General features: G+C 43.3%; 1 protein-coding gene across 1 annotated transcript in view; it reads right to left on the reverse strand.

Annotated features, from left to right (window-relative positions):
• capn12 (calpain 12) overlaps positions 1-13,354 on the reverse strand; it is a 15,776-nt gene extending 2,422 nt beyond the window's left edge. Inside the window, exons 1-19 of the mRNA XM_042224096.1 lie at positions 13,057-13,354; positions 12,153-12,222; positions 11,286-11,404; positions 6,592-6,725; positions 6,302-6,473; positions 6,147-6,230; positions 5,114-5,199; positions 4,941-5,018; positions 4,691-4,854; positions 4,332-4,600; positions 4,234-4,245; positions 4,058-4,131; positions 2,253-2,375; positions 1,283-1,319; positions 1,114-1,185; positions 966-1,011; positions 604-665; positions 229-297; positions 61-139 (exon numbers count right to left, since the gene is read on the reverse strand). Coding sequence (XP_042080030.1) covers positions 61-139; positions 229-297; positions 604-665; positions 966-1,011; positions 1,114-1,185; positions 1,283-1,319; positions 2,253-2,375; positions 4,058-4,131; positions 4,234-4,245; positions 4,332-4,600; positions 4,691-4,854; positions 4,941-5,018; positions 5,114-5,199; positions 6,147-6,230; positions 6,302-6,473; positions 6,592-6,725; positions 11,286-11,404; positions 12,153-12,222; positions 13,057-13,257 — 1,951 coding nt within the window. The 5' untranslated portion in view covers positions 13,258-13,354. The remainder of the gene's footprint in view (positions 1-60; positions 140-228; positions 298-603; positions 666-965; positions 1,012-1,113; positions 1,186-1,282; positions 1,320-2,252; positions 2,376-4,057; positions 4,132-4,233; positions 4,246-4,331; positions 4,601-4,690; positions 4,855-4,940; positions 5,019-5,113; positions 5,200-6,146; positions 6,231-6,301; positions 6,474-6,591; positions 6,726-11,285; positions 11,405-12,152; positions 12,223-13,056) is intronic.
• Between the last annotated feature and the right edge of the window lie 4,738 nt (positions 13,355-18,092).

Here is an 18,092-nt window from a genome sequence, read left to right on the forward strand (position 1 = left end):
GTGTGTGTGTGTGTGTGTGTGTGTGTGTGTGTGTGTGTGTGTGTGTGTGTGCGTGCATACCAACAGCCTGCAGTGCTGAGCTGAGTTCAAAGCGGCTCATGCTTCCAGAAGAATCCTCATCAAACTGAGAAAAGATGGACTGAAAAACAGAGCAGCATCAGTAACACTGACATGACTCTCATCCACACACACACAGACACACACATGTGCGCACAGACTGAGCTGTACCTGCAGATTGCGCACACTGGCCAGCAGGGTTCCTGCTTGCTCACGGCTGAGAGCGCAGCGCCCTTTAGTCTGCCAGCAGAGTTTAAGGACATCTCAACAGGACAGAAGACAGAGAGATAAAGTTATAAGGAAGGAGCGCGATAGTGAACAGCAGGGTGAAACAATGACTCAGCTGCAGAAGTCAGCAAGCGTCTGCCCCGAGGAAGCGTGAAACCAGCAAAGGTCAGTCTGTTTTCTAACAGCTGCAGCTGTAACGTGAAGAACACGAGGACGTGCCTACAGCGCAGACGGTGTCAGCAAGGATCGCAGTGCACCGCAAGCAAAAAGACTGGTATGCGAGTGATGTTAAAGAATAAACTGAGGACAAAAGGATACATCCTCTCCAAAGATGAGCTCTCTGCACGTCTCCAAAGGCAGATGGTAATCTTTCTCAAGAACTGTGATTAGGGAAGAAAGGCACAGATTGATGGAGAGGGAGAAAACAAGGGTTTAAATTGGATCTAGCAGAGGAAAGGTGAAGGTGAGGACAAGTGTCGTCACTTTTCATTACTCAACTGAGTTCAATTTACTTCATCTGACTGTGTATGAGCCTCTGTCTAGACTGGCGACCTCTGTGGCTGCACTGTTCAAACCTATGAAGGAGCTGCTTTGCTCCCATCTGGTGGCCACTGTAGGTATTACACATAAATACAGACACTACTACAACTGACTTCTGGTAATGCAGTGGATGCTCTGACCTGAGTTGAACAGCTTCATGATGTCTTTGACGTTCAGCCTGTCATCCTGCACGCAAGACACAGTTGAGAAACAGTTTTTTTTTTAAAAAAAGCTTCAAAGCTTTCTTTACTTTGTGAGCCTGAAGTGTTTGAGTGCTATGATTCTTACTAGGCCAGCCTGCTTGTCAAAAGTCATCTCCACTCTCTCTTGATCCTTTGAGGAGACAGGAGCGGTCATCACCTGATAGAAAAACAAAACAAATATAAACACACTACAGCTTTTAGCACCTGTTAGCATCTAGTACTGTAATGTGTACCGAAGAAGTCTGTGAACTCACTTGTGAGAAGCTGGAGGTGCAGGCAAAGTCTTGAGTCCTGGAACACAGAGGCCATGTCAGATTGTTGTACTTGTAAAAAATCTGGCTGACTCATTTGCACAAAAATAACTGCAGTAAAGCACTAAGATTCTTTAGGCTACTTAAGTAGCACTAGCAATACTATAACAATCAGAGGTCCAGCAGTCTAATTTCTCCTTGGTCGAAAGCCAAAAAATGACTCACAATGCATAATGACTGCAAAGCGCCTGCACGCCTGTTATTATCTTATGTAACCTGATAGAAATATAGGTATTCCTGGACTTCGGGGTCTCTACTGTTAATACTCCTGCAGGAAACTTCATCAGTTTTTTTAACCGACTCATTCAAACTGAGCGTGTGCAGATTTAATTGCATAAACACACACCTGAACGCGTCAGCGTGGTTGCACAAGGCCTCTAATCTATGACCAGCAATCGTACTTTATTTTTTTTGAGCTGGCCTTTTGTTATGGGATAAAAAGTTTCCCCAAAACCTCTAACATCAGGCAGTGTACAAGAAAACAGTGCATTACTACAAGTACTTCACAGTTTAATTTACATCAGGCTAAAATAGCTTTTTTTTTTTCACAGGGTATTGGTATGGTGCCAGCTTGTTTTATAAGCTGCTTGCAGTGTTTTATATTTAACATATAATTCAGCCTCTGATAGGTACAGGGAAGTGTGGGTGACTATGACTGTGCTGTTCAGTGTGAGTGTTGCGGCAGGTGATTCAGGCGTGCAGCTGAGCCCTCGGGAAGTGAGTTTATAATTTGACAGAATATCTATGACGAGTGCAGACGCAGGGAGACGCACACACAGCGGTAATAATTCACACATGCTATCAGAGGTAGTTTTTTTTTTCTGTTTTCTGACATCAGACTATGCAGAAAGTTTTTCTTTATCCTTGCTTTGGAATCTTTTGGGGAATGAAAGCTAAATTTCCTCCATCTTACTCGAGAGTGTTTCCGATCTTGGAGAAAGTGCGGACGAAGAACTCTCCAGGGATGTTGGGTCGGTAGGTGGATACCACAATGACGTAAGTACCTGGATCCAGGCGCATCTTTCTCCACACACCTCTGCAGGACAAACAGCATGTTTACTGATTGTAACAAATAAGCTAAACGATTCTATGCACAAAACATGTCACACATACCCTGCTCAATAACATTAAGGTGATGATCGATCACTCAATCATCACAGTAAAACACAAAGTCAGATAAACTTCCCTGTTGGTCCCTTCTAGGAAGCATAAACCACTGTGAATGTATTTCACCTATTTTGGAAATCACACAGCGTCTGTCGGAGAGGCAACAACAAGACCATCCCCTGTTCCTGTCACTGTACCTGCACCTGCTTCACATAGCTTCTCCAGAATGGCACATCCATATTTACTGTTTCTACCAGCACACTCACACAAGTATGGAGGAGATGAGGAGATGAGGAGAGCTGGAAAGAACCATAGAACGACATCAAGGCAGCAGCAGTACCAGTATATACTCCTTTTTGTGAAGACAACCAGGAGCTCAACAAAATTATCCCCAGCAGGATGCCCACATCCTGACCAAACTGTCAGAAACAGACTTCATAAGTGTAGTTTCAGGGTCAGACCTCCTTTAACTCTTTCCCCCGATAAAGGCGGCATATGACAACCTCCATTGTAGGTTTAATGACAAGTTTTGACACCTCAGTATATCGTAAATGAAAATATGGTTTGACCACAAGAGGTTTCAGGTTTTTCCAAGAGTCACCTGGCAGAGACCACCACACTCAGTCACTATGTTCTGGCCTGAATATTCATATTTCAAGCAGGCCTGAAATATGACAGAAGCCACTCAGCTCAGAAAAGAGCGTGATGGATTCCTCGTAGTAGTAGAGTGATCAGGACCGGATCAGGACCAGGACGGTCCCGATCAACTAGTCCAGGTAAGAGACACAAATCTGGAGTGGACATGACAAATATCAAAATGTGAAGAGGCAACGAGACCAGTGGTGCTCTCCGGTGAACTGGTCTGGAGCACAGGCATTCTGGTAGTGCTTCTGTTCCTCAATGCACCATCAAGCAGATACCAGTCCCGGGGCTGGTTGATGCCCATCTATGGACATGTCGGTCTCTCCTCATCGTTTGGTATTCCTCCACACTCTTGATGTGCCATCATTGAGTATCTGTGCAAGCTGAATGCGCTGCAGGTACTGTATCATGTTACCAGTCGTGACAAAGACACTAGCAAAAAGCAAACCTGGAGAAAATCACTCAGGAGGGATGAGGAGAGAGCAATGGTCATCACCTTCAAAGTAATTTTGAATGTTGTCCTGTTGCCTCTCCAGTGCATCTGCTGTCATTTTCATTTGCTCCAAAGCAGGTGAAAGGGAATGGTTTCTGTTTCCTGACTGGACAGACTGATCTCCCTTAAGTTTAACTAACTGTGTGTTACACTTTAATAATCGAGTCTTCCCTTAACGGTTTTGAGCATATGATACAGACTGTAGCTGCTCTGGCTGACTGATTTTCTGTTGTTGTTTTTTTAAAATCTCTTTTCTGTTCAAAGTTAGCAAGAACTCAGCAAAAGATGACAAAATTCTCTTACATAAAAATTGACTTCAGAGTTAGCTCAGGTATTACTCAAAATTACGACTAAAAGTGTCTCAAACATTCACCACAGCATCAGGATCTGCAGCGGTTGGGATCATCGTGTGAACGCGTAGCTCTCTTTGTGTTTGAAAGAGCAACATGCAGTCTCTTCATAGTTTCATCTTATACCTTTGAGCTTTGTACTTCCCAGAACGACACGCTGGGCGATTCTTCATAAAGAAGCTGCGGTCCAGACAAGTGTTCTGCAGTTATGTGGAAAAAAAATAAACAGTTACTGAGAAATGAAAATACTTCTCATGTTAATTTGATTTTATATAAATTATTGATAATTGGTAGATATTTACCTCAGAAGGAACCTGGAAAAAACAAAGAATGAGTCACATGAGTGTGTCAAGAAAAAGAGTTAAGATGCTGAAACGTTAAAGCTGGATAAATATAGCACCTTATAGATGTGAAAGGCGATGTGCAGGAAGTTGAGTTTATCCCTCTGCCTTCGGTTTTTCTGCAGCAGCTCCACCAGCACCGTGCAACGTTTGACTTTCTGCTTCTGCTTCTCGGCTTTCTTCTTCGGATCTGGGGTCACAGTCGGATCTTCCATTTCATCATCGCCATCCTCGCCATCGTCCCCCACGTCGTCGTCATCGTCCTCGTCCTCATTCTCGTCCTTCTCTTTGAGGACCAGCGTATACTGGGGATTTTTCCAGAATGTTTCTGGGGGGAAAAAGCAGAGACAGCAACATCTGGCAACAGAAAGGATCCCAGTAAAGCTTGAATGAACAGTGATCCAGATTTGAACCGTACTGTTATATTTGCGGCTACCGCCAGCAGAACTCCCCAGCAGCCAGCAGCCTTCGTGTTCGGTGATGGCCCAGCTGGCAAGTGTGCTTTCTTCATCATAAGAGTCTGGATTGACGCTGCAAAGCTCCACAACATCAAAGAGGTTGGAGAAGTCCTCGGCACTGATCCTAACAGAGACGGCTACTCGCATCAGAGCTCTTAAAGCCACAAGAGATTTATTCACTGGTTTAAGTTTTATGTTTCTTCTTCTTACCAGAACTCTCCGTCTTCAACGCATTTCACCTCGATCCTTTCCTTCTCTGTCGGGTCCACGTTCTCCCACTCTTTCCCCCTGCAGTCACGCACACGCAGAGACAAACTCGACATCCGTGGATGTTCTGTAAACTGCGAGTGGGCGTGCTCTCTTTGTGTAACATGCACACTCACTTGTCACTCCAGGGTCCGCAATATTCGATAAAACCCCAGGGGTTTCTCAGCCTCAGCAGCAAAATCTCATCTGATGGTTTTGTCAACTAAAATTTAAACAACAACAAAAAAGAAGCTTATAAAACACACATGAAGTCTTATTTTGAAAGGATAATTTTTCACTATGTTGTTATTTACATCAAGATTCGAGAAAAAGTCTTAAAATGTATAATTCCATGAAAAAAATGATCAGACTATGAAAGTGCTGTGTAAGATCTAGTCTGTTTACAAGAACAGATCATAGTAGACTGACAGACATTAAATTACATTAAAGTTGATTGTTCTGTAATCAGTCCCATTTGTTTGTCTGTCTGCTTGTTAGCAGTCTAGCATCCACAGTTTTCAAGATATCGTTTTTAAATTTTGTGTGATGGTAGATACCAATAACAGCTTGAGTTGATTTAATTTAGGTGAAAGTCAGTAAAAACTTTATATTACCCACAAGTTTGGAGGATCGTCTTCAAACTTCGCAATATTCTAGGCCTTGAGGGACATGAATACCAAGGTTGGCTAAGCATTTGAGTTCGACCTTCACTGTTAGCACCCAAGATCAAAGTTGACCTTGAGAAAAATTTCAAGAAACCATATCGAGTAACATATCGTATGAAATGACATGGAGAGAGCTGTACAGCAACCTTTTTATGTTTTCAATACGACGCCCTGCGACGTCTCGGTGACGCCAGCATCAGCATGTTGTAATAAAAACATCATAAAACATTAAAGTTTTTGTTTAGCCCTTGGAGGTAGTTGCGCTCTCTGAGTGCTCTCGTTCACCTTGATCTGTTTTTTAATTTGACGCAAGATTAGACGACGGATTATGAGTCAATTACATTCCAAGATAGGATGAAATCCAGTCAAGTTACAATAAGGAGACATGAAATATAAATGAGATTACATTTATTGTCACAATAAATTTCATCAGCTTAGAATAAAATGATATAATGTGAGATAGCGTGAAAATTGTGCTCACTAATGAGACTCATCTTCGTGATACCTTGTCAGCGTCAGTTATGGCGTAGGCATGGCCCTTTATCAGCCCCTCTCCTGTCACCTTGCCGATATCTGAGGCGCTCTTGGCCTGTGAAGACAAACACAGGTTAACATCCACGTGCGTGAGTGTCAACATCTGGAGTTTGGGGCTGAGTGTACCTGGATGAAGCAGCTGAGCAGGCTCCCTCGCGACAGAGCAGCAGCCAAGGACCTCCAGAGGACTCGAGGGGTACGAGAAGAGATCTCCAGCGAGCGGGCGATGCCTCCAGTGAAGTCCTCCATCCCCTCTGAAATGTTGCCTCCCTTCAGGCTCCCGTAAGATCCGATTAACCTACATATGGGAGGTGAGAAAAGTGGCTATCTCTGTTAGCGACATAACACAGACAGGAAAGGAGTGGGTGATCTCAGACATTACAACCCAGAAACATATGCTGGTTGTGGAAACTGACTTGGCATAGGCCTTTTCCACCAGGGCGCTCCAAAACTCATTGCGGGTGCGAGAGTAGCTGAAGAGCAGACGGCCTTCGCGTACTGGCAGCCTGTCATCCACAACCACCTCCACCCACTCACCATACTGCCAGAACTGCACAGAGGGAGGAGAGAGAGAGAGAGAGAGACGGCGACAGAAGAGGGAGACGTGAGAAGAGAGGAGGAGAGGATGTAATGAGTCAGGAGGAACTGTAATGAGGAGGAAAACTGAGTGAGAACCTGAACATTAGAATCAACTGATTTCTTTTGGCCAGCTGGGGTCAGTAGAAACAAACTATTAGCGATGCACAACACCCCCACCTTTAGACTGCAGTTTGTCTGTGTCAGGCTGACCTCACTGAGTGAAAGGCTCCATACCACCGTATTCTGTCTCCATGTAATCTCTCATGTTGATGTACGAGTCATTTTTTATTACACAGTGTTCTGAGATGGAAAACTAGTCTATGTAAATACTCTAGGCTTACCGTCCCTCTGTGTAAAACAACATGCACGCTCTGCACTTTTGTTTGACCTTTTTGCAACAGAAAACAAACCTCACAAAGAGAACTTGGCAAAGTTCAGATTTCCAAAGCAATTTGTGATCATATTCAGCAGATAAGTTAGCTTTGATACTTCTGGTGACGCATTAGACCCAGAGTATTTCTAGAGAAAGTCTGAATATTGGAAACTTTTTTTTTTTTAATAATGAGAGATAAACTGACTTTTATTCTTCTGAGTTTAATTTTAGTTAGTTTGCAGAACAAAATAAAAATTGTTTCAGTTTGGTTTTATTGTTTTAATATTTAAATGTTTAGCTTTAGCTTGGTTTTCGCTAGTCTTAGCATGTCTCCACAGTGTAGTTACCTGTTTGGCTAACTTGCAAATAGTCCTGTCCTGACACCACCCCAAATCCCTTTGGGGGATCAGTCTCATCTGGGTGGCTGTTTTGTCTAAATTTTAACTTATTAAGCATCTTGGTTAGTAATTCAGTTAGCTTTCAGTCTTATCTTAATTTGCATTTCAGGTAACTGAAATGCAAGCAGTGTGGTGGTACAGTGGTTAGCACTGTTGTCTCACAGCAAATAGGTCATGGGTTTCAATCCACTGGCCAGAATTTGGGTGTTGTCCATGTCCCCTTGGTTATTGCAGTTTCCTCCCAGAGTCAAAAAACGTGCATGTTCGGTTAACTAGTGAAAAACTGTAGGCGTGAATATTTGTCTGCCTCTCTGTGGTAGCCTTGTGATATGTCGGTGGCCTGTTGAGGCCACCCTGCCCGTTCACACATGTAAGATCTGCTCCCCACAATACCCTGAATTAGCAGGCTGAAGAAAATCGATGAATAACTGAAATGTTTCAGTTAGTAGTTTAGTTTTTGTCAGCTACCAGTCAGTTTACGTCCAAGTAACCCTGGGAGCCGAGCAGACTGCTTTAAACACAAAGGAGATGACCAAAGACCAGTGTAAGATTATTCTGAACTGTTGCAACGACTAAATTAACTCGTGCAACAAATTTAGGAAGACTCAGCGTACCTGAATCAATGACAGGTTCATAGAGAGAAGAAAAATATAATAATAATATAATATAATCTCTGCACGCTGTCCCGCTCATCATTACTTTTTTTTTTACAACGTTTCGATTAACGTGACCTTCGTCAGTTACAGAGAAAAATTAATGATTGATGATTAAATTAAGTAATGGAAAGCACTTTAAACTGCTGTGTTGTTGCCTGTAGATAAGATCGTCTTGTCTCAATTAATGCTATAATTTAATATTATGCCTTCAACAATCAGGGGACTTATCAGCTGTCCAGATATGAAGCTTCAAAAGGTTTATAAAGGAGAATTTAAAAACAACAGCTCTTCAGGTCGTTACTGGTCATGGCTCGAGGTGTGTACCATACTGTTAACGGTGTGTACACAACAGTAGCTGAAAGCAGGCTTACACTGGTCTTTCATGGCTGGTGTGTGTGTGTGTGTACAGGTGTCCCGGGGGAGTCACTACCTGCATGTCTGAACTGCTCTCCAATTACTCTGACAGAGCAGAATCAGTTTCCAGTCCTTCCGTCCTGCTTGTTCAGTCACGCCACATTCTCCACGGCAGTCTCTAAAGGTCCAGAGCTTCGAGCCAAAACAATCACTTCCCGATGTGTCTGCTTTTGCAAGATTCACGTGTCTATGAAATTGGTATTTTATTGATCTGAGCAAGTTAGAGCCAGAGAATAAGTGTTGAACTCTCCAGATAAGAATCACCAGTTCTAATGAGCTGATAAAGATTTGGGTTTATGTTTGTTTCCCTCAAGCTGGGAGGCCTTTGTGCAGAAATGACTCCAGGATGAGTTGATACGTGTCTTAGCTGCCTTCAATAAATACCAGAGCCGTGGCACAGCAGCTTACCAAAAAGACAACTCACAGAAAACATTTCAAAGGATAGAGCCAAATCAGATAAAATATAAATTAGTTCAGGCAATCTGTCCTTAAATTTAAGGGGCGTCTAAATATAATTATGTTTGTGGAGGCCTCACATTCGTCAGAATAAATGGCTCTTCAAAGGCGCTCAAGCAGGACCAGACAAAAAGCTTTTAGTCTCGTGTTATGTTGTGCAAAATGATATGTGACCACAAACTTTGGCAAGAACAACCAGCAGATGAACTAGCTCGAGGGCCACAGACTGATGTGTTTTGTGTACATCTATGCTGAAATATGACCTAAGTTTTTGTGTGTAATGATTTAATAAAAAAAACTCGGGGAAACACTTTAATTGACACTTTTGGCTCCAGATTTGGCTGAATGTGTGATCGTGTCTTCAAATAAAGCAACTTGATACAGCGCTGGGCCTGCAAATCTGCAAATTTAAGTCAAATCTGTGCTGTCAACAACACAAGCTGTATGCAAAAACGGACGTACTCACTGTTGCCTAATGATTAGTTGAGTCCTGTCAACTATGAGCTGCTCGATTACACTCATGCTGTTTTATGAACAGACATGAGAAACCTCTGCATGATTATACTAAAGTCCCCGGCCAACTTCGGGTCGGGGACAAGTTCCTGACAAGTGGAGGAGTTTAAGTATCTCGGGGTCTTTTTCACGAGTGACGGGAGAAGGGAACCAGAGATAGTAGATGGAGTTGTGCTGGTCCATCATGGTGAAGAAAGAGCTGAGCGTAAAAGCGATGCTCTCAATTTGCAGTCTACGTCCCGACCCTCACCTATGGTCACAAGCTGTGGGTAGTGTCCAAAAAAACAAGATCGCAGATACAAGCACACAAATGTGCTTCGTCCAATGAGTGGCTGGCGTCTCCCTTAGAGATAGGCTGAGAAGTTCAGCCATCAGGTGGGGCTCAGAGTAGAGCCGCTGGTCCTCCACATTGCAAGAAGCCAGTTGAGGTGGTTTGAGCATCTAACAAGGATGCCTCCTGGGCGATTCCGGGTATGTCCCACCAGGAGTAGGCCCCCAGGCAAACCCAGGGCACGGTGTAGAGATTATATCTCTCGGCTGGCCTGGGAACGCCTTGGTGTTACCCCGGACAAGCTGGAGGAGGTGGCTTTGAAGAAGGAGGTCTGGGTTTCTCTACTTAGGCTGCTGCCCCCATGACCCGGCCCCAGATAAGTGGAAGAAAATGGATAGATTATACTAAAGCATACTCTGTTCGATGAGTGTCCATAACTTACAAAATGAGCTTCACGTTGTATGAAATATGACTTAAAACTGCAGTAATCCACGTTCACCTGTACTCAGAGAAACTTTTCACCAGTCTGAGTCACGTCTTCAGTTCCCAGTACAAACACGTAATGACCAAAACCAGCAGCACTGACTAACAATGGCCCGTGAGGTTAGTTTCATGGTTGTTAATATGCAAATTTTCATGGCCGTTGTTTAACGCCTGTGAATACCACTCACAGAGAGTTCCTCTCTCCACTATGTGCACATCCTCACTGAAGGAGTGGCCACTGGCCTGCAGGTGTAAACAGACTGTTGAGTACTGACCTGATGGGGCAGCTCTTCTGTGCCCTGCCGGAGGTTGTTTGGCTTCCACAAAGTATAATTCATAGCGATCCCCTTGGCATTTAATTGCAAAAATTATATTAGTCTGTTTGTTTTGAGCGACCTAATACTTGGGGTGGACCAGTTTTTGGTGTGGGGATTTGAGGTTTGAACGCCACAGAGACACAGTGTTTTGAAAAGATGCATCTCAGCTATTCTGATGCTCCTGACACATAAGGCATCACCAAAGGCTTTTGCTTAGGGAGCAGTGAGCTTTCTTCTTTGGGTGCTTTCACAGCGCTCACAAAAGTTCAGCCACAATAAACCAAATTTAATCGGGGTCTCTTATGACATGATGTTCTTCCTGCTGGTTCCCTGGGTGCTGTGTCTGTGGGGATGGTGTTCGCTCTGTGTTGTAACTTCCTGATGTAACGCCCAGTTTGTGCTCCAGTGGATGATGAGAGTCAAACCTTAAATCAGTATACGCTGGTTTACAGTCCACATCGACCTTAAAATGTCCCGCATTACTGATGGTAATTGCACAGACCAAGAAAGCTAGCCTTCCGTAATAGCATGGCAAATAGGCCTCCTTTGAATTATCTGTGGGCAATTTGCATTGAGGATAATATAGATGCTGTTTTGGGGGAAAGAGTGAGCATTGTTTCTCATTAGTAAGAAAAAGAGTCTGGTCTTACCTTGAAATGGAAGATCCCTGCGTAACGGTCGCTCAGACTTTGGTTTGGTGGCACCACCTTCATAAAGAGCGAGGGGTGCGCAGTCAGACAGGACAGGGCAGCCAGCAGCCAGCAGTTACCTGATAAACAGGAAGAAGAGTGTGACGAGTTTAAAGGTGATCACTTTTTATATTTATTAAGTATTTCAGAGGGTGGTGGTCTCCCGCATTCATGTTAGGTAGACTGGCAGCTCTCCATCACACACGTAATCAACCACATTCTTCTCCAGCAGCCAACATCTGTTCTGTGTTGCAGATGTTGCAGTAACCGTTAGCATCTGTGTAAATCATGGAAAAACACAGACTGAGATTTAGCTTAAAAGGAAACCCAAAACGTAGACATGGAGACAGAGGCAGGCGGAGGAGGAGGGGGAATTGATCTGTGCCAGTGACATGCTCGCACACATCCGACGACACAAATCATCAATGAAGAAATCCCAGAGGTGGAGGACGAGTTTGCTGTTTTGCAGAAAACAGCCGTATAATTCATCAAAATTGGAAACAGACTGAGAAACGCATATTTTAGCTGATGCTGCAGGCTAATAAAGCTGCAGCTCGATGGGGTAACGACCCCCAGCAGATTTAGGATTTGATGACCACAAAGAGACACGACTCTTTTCCCTCTGGCTGCACATTAGATGTTTTGGTCCCTCTGAGCCTGTTTGTCCCCGTTGTACAGCTACTTCAATCGCCTGTATCCATTTAACTGGGTGTTGTGCAATCCCAGTTTGAGACATTTCAACATGACTGGTTTCATCACTCAATCCCTGTGGATTGATAATAAACAGCTGGCAGATAAAAAGATTGTTCTTGTTCCAGATGTACTCACCAAGTTGGCCCTGACAGATATCAGTGGTTGCAGTCGTGTCCTCGACAAACACAGCGTTCTTACTGATTTCCTACAGAAACAGAACAAAAAGAGCACAATTTACAAGCTCTGCTGTTATAACCATGAATGTTTTACCTCCTGCGATCCCCACGTCCTCTTTAAGAAGCCATTAAACTTTGACTTTCCTACACTAATTCTACCGGAGAGTTTCCGACTCTGTCATAAACTCATTGTGGCCATGACAGGACATTTTTCAGATGGTGCCTAGTTCTTATATTTGTTTTTTGTGCTCAAATCTTAATTTCTGTGAGGAAGATGGTGGTGATATGTTTAGAATAACAAACAATATATAGAATAACTTCACTGATTGACCATTTAAGAACATTTTAATTAAAAACACTAAGTTATGTGACATTTTACAGAATCATTTATGTGGCCCTGTTTTACAAGGATTTCCCTGGAAAATATATATATTTTTAAATTACTTTTGAAGTCCAAACCTTTTTTCTTTGTTCATGTACTTGGTTACTTTGTGACTTGGTGTCAATATAAAACTAGATTAAGGATATGTGAATGGACATTGGGCTCTTTTCTTGATGATTTGTATAACCTTTTCCAATTCTCCCTCACTTCGTTCCTTCTCAACTCCTTCTTCTCAAGGTTTTTCCACACCTGTGACACACCTGGTTAAATCTGTTTACACCCACATCAGCGCTGCTGAGAGCTCATGTGCAGAATGTGGGGGGAACATTTAGAAACACATACCTGAAAAACAGAGAAACTTTCTTTAACTCCAGAGTTTTTGTTTGAATCATGCTAAATAAGCCCACGAACACCTAAACCTCCGCAAAACCGCTGGCTCTTTATGCGCATGCACAACATGTCAGTGGTCAAACTTTCGCACCTTGGGTCTCTTCCATTGAATAGCCTTTTTAGGGTCCGGGTCTTCCGGTGTTCCGATGGACTTCTGCTCCGCTGGAAAGGTTGGATCAGAGAACAGCACGCCGGACTTCAGACACTCTGCCTGGAGAGTTTCAAAGTCCTGGTCCTTGAACTTGATCGGGTTCTCAGTGGAGCCCAGAGGAGCCTCGTTGTTGGTCGCCATCGTGTCAGTGGGTGCGCTGTCAGAAAAATGCTATCAGATGCTAAATGTGAGAGCTTAAATACAGTAAAAGAAAAAGCGCACACCCACCGGATCAGGCGAGGGCTGCTGGAGCGCCTCCCCGGCTCTGCCCAGCCTGGAAAGGTATGCGGGGCGCCCGGGGGGCCTTCGGTGCGGGAGTCGGAGTAATAACACGGTGCCAGGGGCGCCTTTGATCTCTGGAGTTTATATTGTCCATCGTGCTGAGAGTGCAGACAGATGCGAAAATGATACGAAAAGGGGTCTGTGCAGGGACTCAGCAAGTGCCACAAAACTTCACTCAAAACTATGAAGAAACTTCAAATCTTTAAAAGTTTCTGTTTGCTTTTTGTAAAACATCCAGAACTGTGACTGCAGCACGTTTATGTTCGCGTGCGTGCAGGAAGCTTCTTTCCAGTGAGACCCAAAACACCAACAGGAATCATTTTAAACCTCTAATAAGGACGTTTGGATTTGCCAGCATGTTATTCATGCATGCCGAGAAAACCCCAGTCAGTTCCCCAACGCCAGCGCTAGGTGGCAGTGCACTCCAGTGGACGACACACCACAGATCACTGCGGGACTCATGGTGACAGCTGATTTACTCACTGGAAGCTCTCTAAACGCGATATATAAGAGGATTGGCAAATTGAAAGAAAACCCCTGATCTTTGACCTCTTGCAGTGAGAAGATCTGCAGCAGCTCTGAGCTGCTTCCTCTCATGATGAAACATTTCAGCTGTGATGGCAGTAGTGACTTCTTCCAGGATGAAAACCCAGCTGATCACCTTTGGGCCTGCGGGAGAGTTTATGCTGCGCTTTCATCATCAAATACCAAAAAATGTGAGAACATCCCCGTGGAAGAGTGATCCTCTGTGGAGATCAGGGTGAATGAAGAGAGAGCCCCGAAGCTGCTCTGGTGCCACATGCTGATTGATTTCTGTTGGCTTTTCCTTTAATTTGACACTGCTTTATATAGTGCACTGTACTGTTTTTATTTAAAACAACAAAACTAAAGGCGACATAAGGGAATAAAAGGCAATATTATAGTTCTTTCAACAGCCTGCACTTAAACATTTATGTCCATATTGTCTGTTTGTCTGTTCTGTTGTATGTGTAGACAAAGAAAATAAAGCTGATTTTGATCCTGATTTATATAAAGTGTAAAAACTCCCTGTCAATTAAAGACTTCATTCATTGATGCAAACACATAAAAAAGACAGACTTGTTACTCCATTCATCTGGAGGATGTGCTCCAGGAGGGATCAAGGAAGCAAACAAACCACTGAACTAAAGTGATGTTTCTCCTGTTTCTAGAACATAAATATGAGACATTTCCATGTATAATCACATGTTTGCCTTTTATCTGCACAAATTTTCCTTTAGAGGAACTTTTATGACACTTAAACTGAGGTGGAACAAAAATAATCCAGCCTGCTTCACAGAAAATTGAATTGAAATCCTGACCTAAATGTCTTGAGATGCTGCCTCACCCATATGGACCCTTTTAAGCGGTATCCGGACAGGGGTGCTTTGGTTTGGCCTCCCTTTTTGTGATATGGCCTCTGAATCTGAAGTGGACATCCAATTACACCTCCTACACCCCCACCCTCCCCGAGCCCTCTGCTGTCATTCAGCGAGTTTAGGTGAATATCCACCTCCAGGAAGCTGTTGAAGCGTCTCCAGCAGTCCTTCCATCACACGCCTGATTACACCGAAAGCGAGAGACTGACCGGGACTAAACAAACAAGAAGAATAGCGACACGTATCCGCCTAATGGTCACCATTTAACTTCATTCATGGGCTCTCCATTATGTCCGCGCGGTCTTTGAGGACAGGATTATAGGAAGCCTCGGTGACAAAGGTCAGAGGGCCGACCGACACTCCCACACCTCCTTGACCCGCTCTGATCCCACGACCCCGGCACCAGCAACCCCCCGACCCGTCTCACCCTGCGCGCTGGTTAACCGGCTTTGTCCCGGCCTGTTTTCTGCTGCATCACTCACACACATCACAGCAAGCTGAAGCGGTCAGAGAGGGGACCTTAATATGCCTCAATAAGACTCGAGCCAAAGGACGTCAGTGACACACGAAGAAAAACAACCGATGGGAGTTTCTTGTAGACACAATCTGAAGTTTTGTTCTTTATTAAAAATACAACTAATTCGCCTTTCATGTCGTTTTGACTCTTCCTGGATTCCTTATCTTATTTTTATTGTGATACAGTTCTTTAATTGTGGTCTGTATTCAACTACTTTTTACATTTTTATAAATTAGTTGTTTTATTTCTGTAGTTTGTGTCCTTCTTTTCAAAGATTATCTCTTTTTTTAATTGTAATTTTGTACATTTTTAACATCATGTTATATATTATTCTTAATATGCTTCTTAATTGTAGTTCTCTTGTACTCATATTATAATAGTTTTCTCTCCAGTGTAAAATATTTTTGATTTTCATAAGTTTTTAATTTACTCAGTGACTCATTTTAATTCACTTCAGTACTTCTGAAATACTTTATATTTCAGAATTATGATGTATTTATTCATTTGACACCTTCAGGCACTGTTTTATCTTTATACAAAGTCTATGGCCAGTTTCTAAAATCTGATCAAATGATGTGAATGAAAGGTTCTTGAAGAGGTCAAAGGGTGTTTAAAATAGGATTTGGACCAATAGGAACTCTGATATGATGATGACACATCACTAATTTCTCTCCGGTGCAGTAATATGTTTACTTCAGTAAGCTGGTGAGACTGTAGCAATATTTGAGTGACTATCTTCCAGTGACCTTAAGCCCAAGGATCTAAATCTCTGTTGGGATCCTTGGAAAGACGTCTCCTCTCTTCTCGAAGTCATAAAGTTTGAGTTTGCTTTAAGTAAATTTTCATTTCGATGTGATTTTTGCGAAATTTCACATGGATGCCTCTGGTCACTATATTCAACTGCTCGTTAAGGTAAATATCTAATCAGCCAATTACATGGCAGCAACTCAGTGCAATCAGGTTGCATGATGTAGTTCCGACTGAGCATCAGAATGAGGAGCAAAGATAATTTAAGAGTCTCTGAAGGTGTGATGGTTGTTGGTGCCCGATGCAGTTTGGAGTAAATCCTCCCCGTTAGCAGCCTGGAAAAGATCGACCTCTCAGCTTTAATGAGGTCAGAGCTATCTGACTGTTAGAGAGTTTCAGTGTCTGAGCTGGACTTGCTTTTAAATAGGTCTGGAGAGTTCAGGGTTACAACACGAAAATTACCATTAGCAGTTGCGTTATGGCCTCGTGCTGATCTTTGGGAGAGAGCTTGCTCATTGTTGTGGTTCTGGCTTTGGAACTAATTGTTCTTGGGTTCAGAAAATATGCCTCTATTTTCCACAGTGTGGCGGAGAATGAACGATGGAATTAAGGCCGACTTTCTCTGAAGTTTTCTTCTTTTCGTCCTCTGTTTTGTCACTTTTGCTAAAATGCATAAAAAAGGTTCATTCTGGCTGAACTCCCATTTACTTGATTCTGCTGCGGTTCATGATTGTCTGTCACATCTGTAGCAGCAGCTGACCACTCAACACCCTTGTACTGATTATGAGAAGGACTCTAGGAAACTTTTTTTCACCATACTTTGCGGTGCCACAATACTGGCTAATCTCTCTCCAGATCCAGTTTCTGGTGTTGCTGTCTCCCATTGTTTGTCTCCTTCCACACTTCCTTACGTCCTTCTCCTGCTCTACAGGCAAACGACAAATCTGCAGCTACTCTGTGACGTCGTCACATCAACATGAACCAAAATGTCTGAGGTATGTTTCCAGCACCGATTTGAATCTGTCACGAAGAATTAAAGCAGTCATGAAGATAAATGGGCTCCTATGCCAGGGTAGCAAAGTGTACCCAATAAAGCTGATCTATGTTTCTTTAGGTTGCCATCAGTGGTGACTCTCTGCAGCGTCTTTGCTTTCTGTAATGTTTACCCGACTAAATATGCTTCACTGGACCTTGCAGCATTTAATTAAGGCTCAGTTGCATTGATGCATCACATCATGCAAAAATTATGAAGACAAACATATTTGAAAAAGCACATTTTTGTGGAAAACAAACCTGTAGAGCTGAGGTGACAGAGGATGTTTGACGAATGTGGAGACTCTGGTTCAGGCAGTAAAGAACTGCAGTTCAGCTGCACTCAGGCCTGCAGGGCACAGACACATCAAAGCATTTTCACCTGTCCCAGGAGTGAACCCTACCTCCTAACCTTACTTTGCATGCTACGACAGTAGCGCCTCTGACCCCAGCGCCGTGTTTGTGCACTGCGGCGAGTGGTCAAAATCCAGTTTTTCCAGCATTCATGCACTGACGCCTCCGGGTTAAATGAGACACAAACTGATGTCAATATATGTGCGTGATTAGCTGAGCAACTGAGCTACTGTGTGTGTGTTTGCTTAAGTCGTGTTCAAAGAGATGGGCGGCCAGGTGCAGCAGGAACAGTGCGATGAGCACACATTTCTGACAGACAAAGAGAGTAACAGTCCTGGCGTCAGAGAACATTTGGCGATGCAGATGTTTGGTGAACTTATCTCTTCCATCTTCTTGTGGTTACAGAGGTGCATCTCATCTCTGTTTATGCTCGCAGCTGTACGTACGAACATGTTGGTGCCAGAGAAGAATAATACAAGAACTTGCCTTTACCATCATTCATGTCTGCAGTCCGTTGAGGAGGCCCTCTTTAGATGTTGCTTTCTTAACTGATCCTGCATTTTATTGCACTGCAATGTAAATTATATTGACAATTTATCCAGCTATACGAGAATTTTGCATTGTATTTTTGTATCACTACATTATAT

This window comes from Haplochromis burtoni, unplaced genomic scaffold (genome assembly GCF_018398535.1).
Source record: "Haplochromis burtoni strain Fernald_Lab_line unplaced genomic scaffold, NCSU_Asbu1 Contig_128, whole genome shotgun sequence".
Lineage (NCBI taxonomy): Eukaryota > Metazoa > Chordata > Actinopteri > Cichliformes > Cichlidae > Haplochromis > Haplochromis burtoni.